The sequence below is a fragment of the Nylanderia fulva genome, unplaced genomic scaffold (assembly GCF_048542155.1).
Source record: "Nylanderia fulva isolate GAGA-0341 unplaced genomic scaffold, ASM4854215v1 Scaffold39, whole genome shotgun sequence".
Taxonomy (NCBI): Eukaryota; Metazoa; Arthropoda; class Insecta; order Hymenoptera; family Formicidae; genus Nylanderia; species Nylanderia fulva.
The window spans coordinates 1,142,478-1,157,310 of record NW_028190466.1 but is presented as its reverse complement, the minus strand read 5'-3'; the positions used below and the strand labels follow the sequence as shown (position 1 = coordinate 1,157,310).

General features: G+C 29.8%; 2 protein-coding genes across 8 annotated transcripts in view; one reads left to right on the top strand and one right to left on the bottom strand.

The window, feature by feature from the left end:
* Positions 1 to 14,833, bottom strand: part of Cbl (E3 ubiquitin-protein ligase CBL) — a 47,017-nt gene that overhangs the window by 6,674 nt on the left and 25,510 nt on the right. For 2 of the 3 annotated variants that reach the window (XM_085485742.1, XM_029321642.2), the window contains exons 2-5: positions 6,294 to 6,440; positions 5,403 to 5,675; positions 5,063 to 5,282; positions 3,625 to 3,789 (exon numbers count right to left, since the gene is read on the bottom strand). In XM_085485742.1, coding sequence (XP_085341868.1) covers positions 3,625 to 3,789; positions 5,063 to 5,282; positions 5,403 to 5,675; positions 6,294 to 6,440 — 805 coding nt within the window. Of the gene's footprint in view, positions 1 to 3,624; positions 3,790 to 5,059; positions 5,283 to 5,402; positions 5,676 to 6,293; positions 6,441 to 14,833 lie in introns of all 3 variants that reach the window. The other variant, XM_029321641.2, reaches the window with a different exon arrangement.
* On the top strand, positions 5,679 to 13,192 carry Gtpx1 (glutathione peroxidase-like 1). 5 transcript variants are annotated; one of them, XM_029321647.2, is made up of 6 exons: positions 7,201 to 7,267; positions 10,194 to 10,284; positions 11,356 to 11,455; positions 11,527 to 11,636; positions 12,235 to 12,326; positions 12,832 to 13,192. In XM_029321647.2, the coding sequence occupies exons 2-6, from the start codon at positions 10,227 to 10,229 to the stop codon at positions 13,045 to 13,047; spliced, it is 576 nt and encodes a 191-aa protein (XP_029177480.1). In that variant the 5' UTR covers positions 7,201 to 7,267; positions 10,194 to 10,226; the 3' UTR covers positions 13,048 to 13,192. The 5 variants fall into 5 exon arrangements, with proteins under 5 accessions (XP_085341869.1, XP_029177480.1, XP_029177479.1 ...); XM_029321646.2 differs by having other exon boundaries at positions 10,173 to 10,284; XM_029321648.2 differs by having other exon boundaries at positions 7,212 to 7,267; positions 10,191 to 10,284.

Sequence of the window (14,833 nt, the reverse complement as noted above, 5' to 3'; positions counted from 1 at the left end):
TAGATTATTTTGTTCTAAATAAATTCATATATTTATGAAAAATTATGAGATAACAAGCATAATAATCGCGATCACACCAAACTGATAATTAATTTTATTCAATTTTTCCGGTAAATAAAAAGCGGGTATTCTTTAACAAAGACTTTTTGCATTTGAATAAAGTCATAAATTATATCTACTGCCTCTCGAAACTTTTGTGTAAATTATGACTGACAAAATATTCATGATTAAATGTGTAATTTATTAGACCGGGAAAATTTAATTGGAAGTTTCTCAAAGTGGTGACATGATAGGGAAATTTAAAAGCCGAAATTGCATTAAAAAACTGTATAAGAAAACGAAAAATAATCATCTTTCATTTTATCTAAGAAAACAATTATTTTTTGTTAAATTCTACAATTATTAATTTAAGTAATATAAAAATGATTTCGAAACAAACTAAATGAAAAAAATATTTCATACTTTAATGACAAGAAATTGCTTGTCTGCGAAGAGAGAACAAAATTCTGCCACATCCTTCATGAATGATGAAGTGAAAAGTGTGATGTTGATATTCGCCCAAATCGAATTATCAATTACCGATTTAATTAAAATAAATGATGAGCGTATAATTACAAAGCGTAAAAGCGTAAAAAAAAAACAGACGATCATAATGCATGTTGTTGCTGCCACTTACCTGCGACTTTTGTGCTATATCCCTTCTTCCAGGACCAGGACATTTATATTACCGATTAGTTTTTGGATCATGCAGCGGGTAGAGAGCAATGTGACCCCAGTATATGTGCGAAGAGAGAATAACGTTATGAAATAAAAAGTAAAACGATCATGCGAACGATTATAATAATTAAAAAAAATTCTCCCTGCTCCTGTGCAGGAGCAGATCCAGCGAGAGGAGGATATTATATATGTATATATATATATTTCGTGCGTACGCAAGACACGCAACAATGTGCACAAAAGTAACTCGAGAATGTGTATAATAATGATATAATACCATTTTTATTGTAAAAAAAAAATTATTCTCAAGTCCCTAGTATTTTACAATGAATAATAAGACTTACTCTTCGGCGATCGTAGACGCTTATAGAGTGTTTACGTTTTTTTTCTATGCGACAAAAAAATTCGTCAGGATTGCTCGTACGCAATCGAGGGCGAGAGCGCTTCCCTCTTCGTTAAATCGCTAATTAAGCTAATTGAACGATCCGAGAGCAAAATAAGGGAATTATTTTTAAATTATGATATGGAATCGTGCTTTTTTCTATCAAGATTGCTTACTCGGATTTTTTTGATCGCATGCATTATATACAACGCGTATAAAGAAAGAGTGTCCTTATTAATTAGTGTCTCTCGCGTCTGTGACGTATAATAATAATAATAATAATAATAATCATAATAATCATAATAATCATAATAATAATAATAGTGGACCGCAGCAGCATCGAAAACTCTCTGAACTTTATCCTTTTTTTTCTTCTTTCGATACAAGAGAGTTTTATGCGGAATAAATAATAAATTAATATTTTAATGTTAAGAAAATAATTAACGCTGGAAACTACGGTGTATCAACGTGACGTTACATTCGTGTCTACAGGTACACAATACATTCGAAATCGAATACATAAACGATGGTGAAAACTCCTTTCTCGAGTTCAGTTTCATTACTCGATCTCGTCACATATAATATATTCCTCTTATTTATCATGAACGCTTAAAGTGCTATATTTAAGAATCTTATACAATAATACGGAACGTTTTTATATGTGTATTCCTTTCTTTTCCTTTCGATAAACGTCACTCTCTGATGAAACAATTATTCCCCAGATAGCAAACTGACATCATTAAACGTCAAAATGACATCATTTGACATCTGATAGTCCTTTTGACATATTATAACTTTATTTGACATCTGATGACTTTATTTGACATCTGATGACGTCATTTGACATCTGATGACTTCATTTGACAACTGATGACGTCATTTGACGTCTAATGACATCATTTGACATCTGGGTCGCAATACTTGAAGAAATATGTAAGTGCGATAGCAAATGTTTTGAAGTAGAATAGATCTCGATCATTGCACAATCATATGAGAGAAATTACGTGAACGATTCGATATGCAAATTGGTGATAATAATTATTCCATCAATTACGCGCGCACAATTACTGATGCATAGTATCTAAAATATTTGTACAGATTGTAGGAAAATTTTCTTCAAATCTTAGGCGAAAATTACAAATGCTGCATAGAATCGTAGGATTTTCTTTCTCTTTCTTTGTGCTTCATATATATATATATATATTAATTTAAATATAAGCCACAAACGCTCTATTCCATATTATCTATGAATCACATACAGTCGTATGCACAAATAATATATACAAATATTCTCAGGCACCAACATTCTTCCGTATGCACATACTTAAGAAAAAAAAAAAAGAAAAAAAAAGAGAGCACTTTTATAAACGCATATGCACATGCATTATGAATCTCGTGAGCCAAAAAAGATTTTTGCGATGTCAGTAAGTGAATGTAATGTAATGTAATGAACCCACTTTGTGGCTGGAGAGATGCGAGAACCCATACTATACAACATATATATATATATATATATATATATATATATATATATATATATAGGGTGTCCCAAAAGTCCTGCAACAGTCAAATATCTTGAAAACAAAGGCTTTTTGAGAAAAATGTTTCAAATAAAAGTTGTAGAGCTTTTAAATGACGCATTAAATAATTTATGGACACATTAACATTACTATTTAACACGCCATTTAAAGCTCTACAACTTTTATTTGAAATATTTTTCTGAAAAAGCTTTCGTTTTATTTTATTGCAGATATTTAATTATTGCAGAACTTTTGGGACACCCTGTATATTATGCCTAATACATATCTCCGCCTGATACATTATACAAGCACGATCCAAATTTTCGTTGCCCCGAGATAATTCCTTATCAAATCTCTGTATCGGATATTAATCTAAGATAATTGCTCGGAAGTTATGTAGCAGTCATAATGAATGTATAGCGGTAAAAAAATGGGCCTCGTGGCTTCAAATGAGATGTGAGAAAAGCGTGTGTCTTACCTGAGACCCTCGCGTAATCGATGGCATTTGTAAATTATATGCGGCGAACTAAAATTAAAAAAAATTAAAAATTAAAAAAATTTTTTTAAATAAAAACTTGTGTTAGTGACAGATAAGGCTGATCGCTCTCTGTATGTCTTACGAACATGTAAAAAAAAAAAAAAGAAAAAAGAGAGAGGACAACAAACTCTATAGAACACTGTAGACACGTTCCTGCGCAATTTGGTCCCTCATTTGGTCCCGGGCTCATCGTCATCGTCATCAACGTATAAGTAACTTCTCCGATATCGTGCAGATGCCTGAAGCTATACTAGTACTGCGTACTACCTACTTGCTGCCACGAGAGATATACACGGCATATGTTACAAGTCATGACGATAATAAATTCTAATTCGAAATGACACGTGTATTACGATGTATCTTGCGAGCTCTCGTGCGAAATGTATGAGGCATTCTCGAGAATGGGAGCGATGTTATACATAGAACACATTTAATAATGAAGGTAGATGCTATTCCTAGTCGGATACCTCGGTGTCGGGGTCGAGATCCCGCGTGGGAGTCGATGCATTGCTGGCGGTGGCCGATTGCGCCCCAGGTCGATGCGTTCTTCGTGGGTCGAACGGATCCACGACGATCTGCTCGGTACCCTTAATCTCGGCTCGGCAAAACGGACAACCCTGTCCCTCAGAATCCTGCAAGCAGTCAATCAAGTGTTCATTAGCTTCGTATACATCTACCGTTCACTCTCTCTCTCTCTCTCCCTGTCTCTTTGTTATATAATTTCCGCATAAAAGAATTAGAAGTAGTGATAGGTTAAAGTAGTGATGGGTTAAAGTGTCCCACAAGTAAGTTCAATTTTGTTCTTTCTCTTCGAAAAAAAGAAACTATAATAATTTAAGTTGACTCAAATCTGGACGAGGGTTCAAAGTAAAATATATGAAATATTATTTCTTATTCAGAGTTTTAAATAAATATATATTAAATTTTCAGTCCATCCCCAATTAGAAGTACCTAATTCAAAAGATTTAATTTCCCCGTGATTAATTTGAAGAAAAAATTGAATGGGAATACAAATTCGACTATAAAATTTAAGTCCTGGATCCTCGCCTAAGAATTTTTCGCGTATGCTTTCTCGCTTCTGACGTCACAATTCCAGGATTGAGAAGTAACTTATTACTTGTAACGAAGTTACAGTTACATATTTTTGCATCTATAATTGTAACTTAATTTTACTTACATTTTTTGGTAACTAGTAATTAATTTAATAGTTAGTTTATTTAAAACTTAGGGCTAACAATTTTTCGGAAAGTTACGATTGTCTGAAATTTTATAAATTTTTTAACTGAAAAATCTGAATCCCATAATTTTTATTCTAAGTAAATAATATTAATCATTGTGTTAGAAGAAGTTAATTTATTATAAATTATTAATTTAATATATTTAATCTATTTTTATTTTATATTTAAAATAGTTGTTATTTATTGCATATAAAATAATGTAACACATAACCAAGTAAGTAATATATAATTTAGTAAAGCTTGAAATACATAAGATTATTATATTTAAAATATAATATAGTTGCAAAAAAGTAACGATTCGTTACTTTTTACGTTATAATAACTGTATCATGTTATTTTTTAGAGTTGATAACACAGACTGTAACTAATTATTTTTTCAGTGAAAAAACCTGTAACTGTAACCAGAAACTTTTGCAAATTAACTTTCTCAACCTATTAAATTAGTTATTATAATTACAAAAAAAAATGTAACTAATAATAAGTTAAGGTATAGTTATAGATGCAGAAAAAGGAACGAAATTATAGTTACCAACAAAATTTAACTGTAAATGGAACTTCGTTACAAGTAACCCTGCGCAATTCCAACATGATCGAGGAGCCAGAAGTCTCAGTATTAAATTATTACAGAAGTGCTACGAAACGATGATGCGAGATTATATACTACTACCTGCCAAGCTGTAAGACATGGAGTACAGAGAAGATGGCCGCAAGGTTCTATCCTCACGTCCTTGTCGTGTTCGGCGCAGATCTTGCAGAGCTGGAAGGTGCTACCCATCTCGCAGTACAACTCATACTGCTCCGCTGTAACTTTTATATGCTCCTCCGGCGTTGGTTGCACCGCCCAAGTCAAGTCCGGGTTGATATTTCGGCCGTCCGGATATAAGTAGCTGGAAATCAAGTTGTTCTTTGAAACATCATCCCAGAGACCTTTTTAGGCTCGTGAACCCAAAGATCGGCTGATAAAACTGATCAGGCGGGCTCATTTAAATGACACAGGCTGTACTCACAAGCCTTCCCGGTAGCCGTCCAACAACGCCTGGCAAAGGCTTTTGTTGTGGGGTATAGTTTGAAGGATATCACCGTCAGACGTGACGTAACCGATTGCCCACTGTCCCAGCCTAGTGCAACTTAATCGAAAGACATAGCTCCCGGGCTTGGTAATGCAGTATTTCTGCAAACGCGCCTTCACCTCGTCGTAGGTGAGGAAGGCCACGTAGCCAGGGTGCGTCACAGCCAGAATCTTCCAGTTGCGTAGGAGGGTCGACCACGGTTGAAACAGCCTGGAAAAGGATCTCCGCATGAGAACTGATTCCGAGAAAATAATCGATAAGGTACATGCGTATGTATACAAAGTGTCTCATCTCACATAAGTTTTTTTTAATTTTTGATTGTAAAAGAAAATGTTTCAGACAGAAGTTGTACGGTTTCAAAAGGAACATTTTACATTACAAGATATTTTACATTTTACATGTGAAAAAATTTTTAACTTTAAACCTTAATAATTCAAAAAGTACCCAAGTAGCAAACTGACGTCATTAAACGTCAAAAAAACGTCATTCGACGTCAAAATAACGTCATTTTCAGTAGCAAACTGACGTCATTAAACGTGAAAATGACGTTATTTTGACGTCGAATGACGTTTTTTTGGCGTTTAATGACGTCAGTTTGCTATCTGGATACTTAATGAAAAAATATACTTTATTATAGGGTTTTGGAAAGCTCTTGAGATAAGTTATAAGAATATGCAATGAAAAATAGGTGGTTCTATTTAAGAAATTGAAGGTGGCCTTTTCACGTGACCTTCAAGCAACTATTCAAGGTCAAACTAATGGCACCATCTTAAAAAAGTTATTTAGGGTGGGACATTAAAATGGGACACCCTGCATATTTATATTTACCTTGTAAATACGTCGAATTCAAAGTTGGAGATGTAATCGTTGCACGTCAAATCTATCGTGGATTTCAGTGCCATCGCTTGCAAACCCGAACTGATGGGATGCACTTGATTCAATTCGTGTCTGAATACCTTCCAGGGTACCAATGTGCTGAAAAAAAGAGATCACGAAGAAATTAAAAATTATGTTCTTTTTTATAATATTAAAATGTGTTTAATTAATAAATATAATTCTTAAAACTATTTAAAAAATGCATACAATATTTAAAGAAATGAGCAATTTTATATCACTTTTTTTATTTCAAATTTCAGATTTATATTAATAATATACATATGCAAAGTGTCTTAATTAAAAATTTATTTTAATAAAATTTTAATTTCAGTTTTTAAATCAAACAAAAAAGGAACATTAAAAATATTTAAAAAATTGAAGATATTTTCTTATAAATAACATTTTTTTTATCCATTTTTCCTTCGTCAAAATTCATCAGGAAATTCGTCATAAAAATTAATGTTGCGAAATATTTGTATGTAATAGGTAAAAAAAAAAAAGATAAATTTCTTTACACACAAATTATATTTTATAATATAATTATAGTTATATAAAATATTAAATATAAATAATTATAATAAAAATATAAAATATAGAATTATAATTAAATTATAAAATATAATTATATAATTACATTATACAATAATTATAATATAATTATATAATATATACACAATTATAAATTATAACATAATTCATAAAAAAATTCTAAAAGAGAAAAAAATCATAACGCTTTAGAATTACATCATTTCGCCCAACGTTTCAAGTTTCGATCCGGAGATAAACATTAGAAAATCACTGCGCATGCGCGCTAACGCCATATCGCTTTGTTGGGATGACTTGCGACAGTGCGGGACGACAATTGCTAGTGTGCGGATCGTGTGGATTTCCTCTACAGTTTTTCTGCATTTAATCGAGCACATTCGGTGAGTTGGAAGCGATTAAGCGCGCATTGAGAACCCGATTATTTCACACGAATTATTATAATAAAGAGATCGTAAAATCTGAAATATACACCTCGATTCAATTTTTAGATGTACGTAATATAGGATTCATCTCGCTTTTTACTGCCTTCATTTGATACGAGAAACATAAACACGTATCTCCGCCCTCTTCTTGATTTTCCTATTTTAATGACGCTGTAAATGCGTTTCGAAACGTTGAAAAAAAAGTATTTCGCAGTTACGTCTTCGTAGAAGGGGAGAGCGCTCGATCAGCTGATCGCGGAGCTCTGTAAAGTTTACCTACGTAAGGTTACGACCGGCGCACGATAGATGGCTATCGATTGCAGAATTCTCGACGTAGAAACTCACGGAATCGTGAGTTCATTGAGAAGAATACAGCCGTCGTGTGTGTTAATCCTTCTGTCAATGGACGGGTACCCAAGACGACTTGAAATGTCAAAAAATGTCTGGGAATTCTTGAAATGTCAAAAAATGTCTGGAAATTCTTGAAATGTCAAAAAATGTCTGGGAATTGTTGAAATGTCAAAAAATGTCTGGGAATTCTTGAAACGTCAAAAAATGTCTGGGAATTCTTGAAATGTCAAAAATGTCTCGGAATTCTTGAAATGTCAAAAAATGTCTCGGATTTTTTTCTCGCCTAAACAAACAAAATATAAAGTCTTTGCATTCAAAAGCTTCCTAAATATAATGAAAAAAAATGTCTGATGCCTATATATCAGCTATTTAAAAAAATAAATAAAAAATTGTATAAAAATTTAAAATGGTCGCAGTGTCATGTGTCAAAAATATGCAGTTTAAAAAAAATTAATCTCTGTGAAGTTAGCATCTCATCTTTCAAAAAACTAATTTTTTAAAAATTAATTTAAAAAATTATGCGTTGACAGAAGGGTTAATCGAGCGATTTTATTACCTATGCGATGGAAAAGTATCGCTTACAATTAGAACAAACAATAAATAAGCAGACACTTCCAATCTCTTTTTAATTATAATAAAGATACACCAAACATGTTATTTTATTTCGATCCTTAGCTAAATATTTGAAATAAAATTTTACTTTCGCAAATATTTATTAAATATTATGAAAATATTTACTAAAGAGTGCAGCATTCAGATTATATTATAATTTTAATATCAGTCAAACATTTTAATAAATAATCTTTATTAAAAACAAACAAAAATTAAAATCTGACAAATTAGTCTCTTAAAAAAATTACAAAAATAAAGTATTGTATAGTAAAGATCACAATTAAAAAAATGAAAAAATGAATAGATTAACAGAAACTTACAAATATATATAGAGAGAATAATTTGATATCGTGAAAAAAATACTTTACTGTTATCACTGTTAATATTTACATTTTACAACAGAGATAAAAGAAAATCACTGATAAAAAACTTGAAGAATTCTTGATTCCGAGTTGATTTAGTATATAAATTAGCAGCGAATGCACAAACTATAGATATTTCTGAGTAAATGAGCTAAGAGATCAAGTTTATATCAGTGTCAATAAAGAACAGTAAATTTATTTGATGAAAAGTAGGTGTATATCTTTCTTTTGTTGATTATTATCGTATTCTTCCTTTAATATTTACTCTATACTTCATTATATTAGACAAAAAGGAGAAAACATCTCTCAATTACATACAATGTTTAGTATATATAAATATGTATTTATATATCATATTAGAGCATTAAATGTATAAGGAAATATTTTTTAAAATATATATTATATATATATATATATATATATGTATATATATGTATATATATGTATATATATATATAATTATTTTATTTTATTTTATTAATAATATTTTTAAACAATATTTTCTTAAAAACTCATTGAAAAATTTATAGAATATATATAATATATGTATATAATAAGTATAATAAGAATTTTCCCATGCAAATTGATTGGATGACAAATCGGGGATCTCCGATATTCAATATTCTGTCGCGTCAATTTAGCCTTTTGTATCTTATTTTGCATACAACGGAATCGCACAGTCATCACTTTTCATTCACAATTCGCGTGACTGAACGTTTTACTATTCGATTATTATTTATACGTTTCTAGAATCGAATGAATCGATCGCTCAATTGCCGTGATATGATTTTCCATTTAAAAATTATCGGGTCATAAATCATTCGATTTATTTGTCAAACGAAGATCATTGAGCAAATTTAATATATCCTCTTTACCGATTTATAAATCTTATGAAAATATTACAAAATAAAATATTAAAATATAAAAAAAACAGAGGACTGCAATGTTTTGAATTATTCGCAATTCTCTCTTTCTCTCTCTCTTTTATCATGTATATTCCTTTTATATTTTTTTATCGTGATATAATTAAAATGTTTTTTTCCCTTAAACATTCTAAAAAATTGACGTCATTGTTTCTATGAATGACGTATCAATAACAAGTCAATTATATACATCTTTTGACATCTTGCAAAATAGTCCACGCTATTTATTACTAAAATCATTTTTCAATGAATTCAGTGTTGGGACAGAGAAAATTAATAAATAGTCATTAAGTTCGCGTAAACGTCACAATGAGGAAAAAAGTGAAATAGGGCTGTTGAATATTTTACATTACTTTCGCGCGAAAAAAAATTTCGTAGAATTCACTCTACACTGAAAAAAAATTTGTTAGCTCGACTGAACTTATCAACTAAATTACTATTTTGTTATAATAAATCAACATATATTAGTATTTAAGTTAAATATACGTTTTGCATATTTAATTTAAATATTTTATATATTAAATATATATATTTAATTTAAATATTTTTATACGTTCAATTAACAAAATAATATTTAGTTGAAAGGTTTAGTCAAGTTAACAATTTTTTTTTCAGTGTACAATATTATATCAGCAGTTTCAGGAAAGCGGAAACGTACACCAACCGGAAATGAGCATTATAAAATTCATACTACCCGGATTTACGCTCCTAGTCCGAAATTTCGCAGGCACGTAATTTAAGAATTATCTCCCCCCGTTTTTTTTCTCACCAAGTATTAATAAATAAAACATTAATCCGCCGATTATTAAATAATGTCAATCGCAGTCAAAATGACTCGTAATTGTTAATTAAATGAGCGTAAAATATCTCAATTATTTATTTATTTAGGAAATAACTTCGTCGAATTTTTTTCCTCCTCCTGCGTGAAAATATATAATTGCGATTTATTTCGAAAGCGATTGTTATACATGCATGTTAAAAATATAATATGTTGTTTTGTCAAATAAACGTGCGACTCTTTTAATACACAATTCCAGAATCTAATCAGAATAGAACATTCATTGGACGCAACAATTTTGACGTTTTAATTCTTCTGTCAGTGCAGAATTTTTCATCTTTTTTCGTCGGACGAAACTAACAATAAAACAATTTTTTATAGCAGATGCTGGACATCGAACATTCTTTCTCGTTATATATTTTATTTGACATTTAAATTATTGACAGAAGGGTTGATATTATTATACAGGGTGTTAAAGAAAGGTAAAATATTTTAACGGGATTTAGTATGCCTTGAAATAAGTTAAAAAGTCTTAATAAATATTGGATTCGCAAACGAGTCATTTTGAAATATTTGCAATATCCTACATAATTTAATTTTTTATTCACATGAATATTTTTTCATATCGGCTGTTATTTTTTTGCATAAATTATATAGTAACAATAAAAAAATTATGTAGTAAAAATAATTTAATATTCACATGAATATTTCTTCATATAAGCTGTTATTTTTTTGCATAAATTCTATAGTAACAATAAAAAAATCATATAGTAAAAATAAAAGCAAAAAATAAAAACTGTAAATAAAAATAAAAATATTTGAAAAACAATTTATTTACGGATCCATGTTTATTAAGACTAATTTTTTCACTAATAAATTTCCTTATATTTTATCCTTTTTTTCAACACCGCGAACATCCAGTCCAAAAAATCATAAATTCGGAGTGCTATTTTTATATAGTTTACTGAAAATAAAAGAATACATTTAAAATAAGAAAGATGAAACTCCGACGATTTGCAGTTGTAGCAACGATGAGCGGAAACAAGGATTACAAATCGGCCACGTCGATCTACGATTTCACGGCCAACTCCATCCGAGGAGAGGAGGTTCCTCTGTCCAAGTAAGCACAAAATCCGATCGTGTATGTATATATCGTCGATATTGTATAATAAAACATCTGTTCGCATCCAGATACGAAGGTCACGTGTGTCTGATCGTAAACGTCGCTTCGAAATGCGGCCTTACAGCTACGAATTACAAGGAGCTCAACGAATTGTACGACGAGTACGCCGAATCCAAAGGTATAATCCCCGCGATATTGCGAAAGTCACGGAAAAAAGTGCCTATGTATATAACAAACTGTACACAGTTGAAGAATCTCTGTTAAATTTGACAGATACCAACAATTTTAGAGATATCACATGTCCCAAACGGCCCACAGAAATTTTTGTGTTAATTTAACATAAAATGGAGACATATTGTGTTAATATTTTAACACAAAATAAATGCAAAGCTTCAAATAATTGAAAATAAATTTTGTGGAAAATTAACATACTTTTAATATAAAAATTAACAAAAAATGTGTTAATTTTTTATTTTATCATCCCCGCTTATATTATAAAATAGAAAATAAACATTTTTTTCTGTAAATTTTAACAGATAAATCTTGTCACTAATAAAGCAGAACATATTGTGTAAAATTAAAAATACTAGATTGTGTTATTTTTACATTTTTTTGCCAGTTGTTTTAATAATTTAACAATTAACAAAACAGTAATATGTTAAATTATAACACATGATGTGTTAAATATTTAACACAAAAATTTGAACGGGGACCGTTTTTAACAAGAAAACACATTTTTCTACTGTGTACGAATATCCTTGCTTTATTCTACGCAGGATTGCGAATTCTGGCCTTTCCATGTAATCAATTTAATGGACAAGAACCGGGGACCGCCGAGGATATTTGCAGCTTCGCCGATCATCATAAAGTAAGTCCATTTAACCTTTTTATTTTATTTTTTCGCGGATATATTTGATTATTTAATTTATTATATTGATTATTATATTTAGGGACCACCAACTCGAAAATTCCGATTTTTATGAAATTTCACATGTAGAGGGGATAAGTAGATGAATTTAGAAATTTTTAGTTGCACAAAAATAATTCTAAGGGATGAACCCTTATATTTACACTGAAAAAAAATGGTTAACTTGTCTAAACCTTTCAACTTAATTATTATTTTGTTAATTGAACATGTAAAGTCAAATATACGTTTTGTTAGAGATTTAATGTTATATTTAATTTAAATATTTCTATATGTTCAATAATATTTTAAAAATATTAAAATAAAAAATAATATTAATATTGAAATAATAATATAAATAAATAATTATTAATATTAATAATATAATATAAATAAATAATTATTAATATTAATATTAATACTAATTCTTTAATAAATAAACTTCTAAATTTTCATACATCTTTCGCAGGTGAAATTCGACTTGTTCGAGAAAATTGACGTGAACGGAGATAAAACGCATCCTCTCTGGTCGTATCTGAAAAAAGAGCAGGGTGGCCTACTCGGCAACTTCATCAAGTGGAACTTCACCAAGTTTATCGTCGACAAAGAGGGCAAGGTCGTCGAAAGACACGGGCCTAACGTGGATCCGCATAAGCTGAAGGATTCTCTCGAGAAATATTTTTGAATCATCTCTCTGTTTTTTTATGATTTTTTAAAATCAATATTTTTTGTCGTATAAACACGAAATAGAAATTCCACGATATAATATGGTTTTATTTTCTATCTTTTCACGATATGTGTATACAATAAAATATTTTTAAATTCTCCTATCACTATATTTTCAATGTATTTTAGTATGTAATAACACGATGATATGATATAGATGTACGAGAGTTGTGTTTAAGTAACTGAAATTAATATTTTATGTTTGCATTTCATATCCATGTATTTTATTTCAAAACAAACGTGAATGAATATTATTAGCTTTATTTTTATTACAAAAACTATATATAATTTTAAATTGTTGATATTAAATTCTTGCTTTGTACTTTTTACAGTTTAATATTAATAATTATATCAATTTATCTCCATAAAATTGTTATTTTGACATTGTATTGTTATTACGCACAATTATCTCTGAATCAGAAATATATAACAGAAGATCATTTTGCGATATTTTGTAGCAGAAGAATAAAATGGTTATATGAATGCAGATTTGTTCAATATTTTATATACGACTTCTCTGCGACTTATGATTTATTTATTTCAAATAATATAATTAATTAAAAATATAAATATAGTGATATGAATTGTTATTACCATTTAAGAAATTCAATTCTAATCTATCGAATCACACGTGCAAATTAAATTGTGACAGTATATACGTAACGAAAGGTTAAATCGATGCATTTAGTAAGGTTAAATCGATCAATTCGATTGAAATATACACTGGCTGGAAAGACGTAGAAATTGCTATCAATTAATGCGGAAACTCCAGGGCTGACGCATCAACCTCCGGACGGACGCATAAGCGGTGCGTTTATTCAACTTCTCCGCACAATGGGAAGATACATATGAATGTAATTTCACTCCTGCCTGTGTGTAAAACACGCCCACCTCCTCTCTTTCATCGCGATAATTAGCGCACTTGACGAGGTCACTTTCACGTTTTACGTTTATTCCGCGACCTTGTCTGCTTATGGTGTGTCTCCGCTTTTGCGCTTAGATTGCAAAATTAGCTAGATAAAGATGAGATGAAAAATATGTAAATTCACACACACGCACACATACATATACACTTTTAGTTTTTTTTAGGAAGCATTTAACGCGTATTGATTAATATATTCATTACAAGTTCAGCGCCCTCTAGCGGCCAAGAAAGTAAGTTTGGGCAAAAAAATACGTCAAACTTATTGTTAGTTTTGACCCCTCTATACACACCTGTCAAGTTTCATCAAAATCGATTATTTACACTTGAAAATGTTCCCTTGTTAGATAAGATGATTTTGTTTTAAATATATCTATATTGAAAAAAACTTGTCAGCTTGATTAAACCTCTCGACTAAATTATTATTTTGTTAATTCAACATGTATTAGTATTTAAGTCAAATATATACGTTTTGTTAAATTTAATGTTTTATTTAATTCAAATATTTCGATTTATATTTAATTTAAATATTTTTATACATTCAATTAATACAATATTTAGTTGAAAATTTAGTCAACATGACAAATTTATTTTTCAGTATATAGATAAAAAATAAAATTATATGGCGATTTATCTAGATAACTCCTAGATAATATTTTTAAAATCGCTTATGTAAACACAGCTATGAAAAAAATGTTTTATTTATAAGTTTTTATCGTTTATTGTTTAAATTCTACTAATTAAGTAGTTTTTATGAGCTATGACTTTAAATCAAATTATCTGAACATTATTCTATGTAGATAATTTCGTGAAGACAATATTT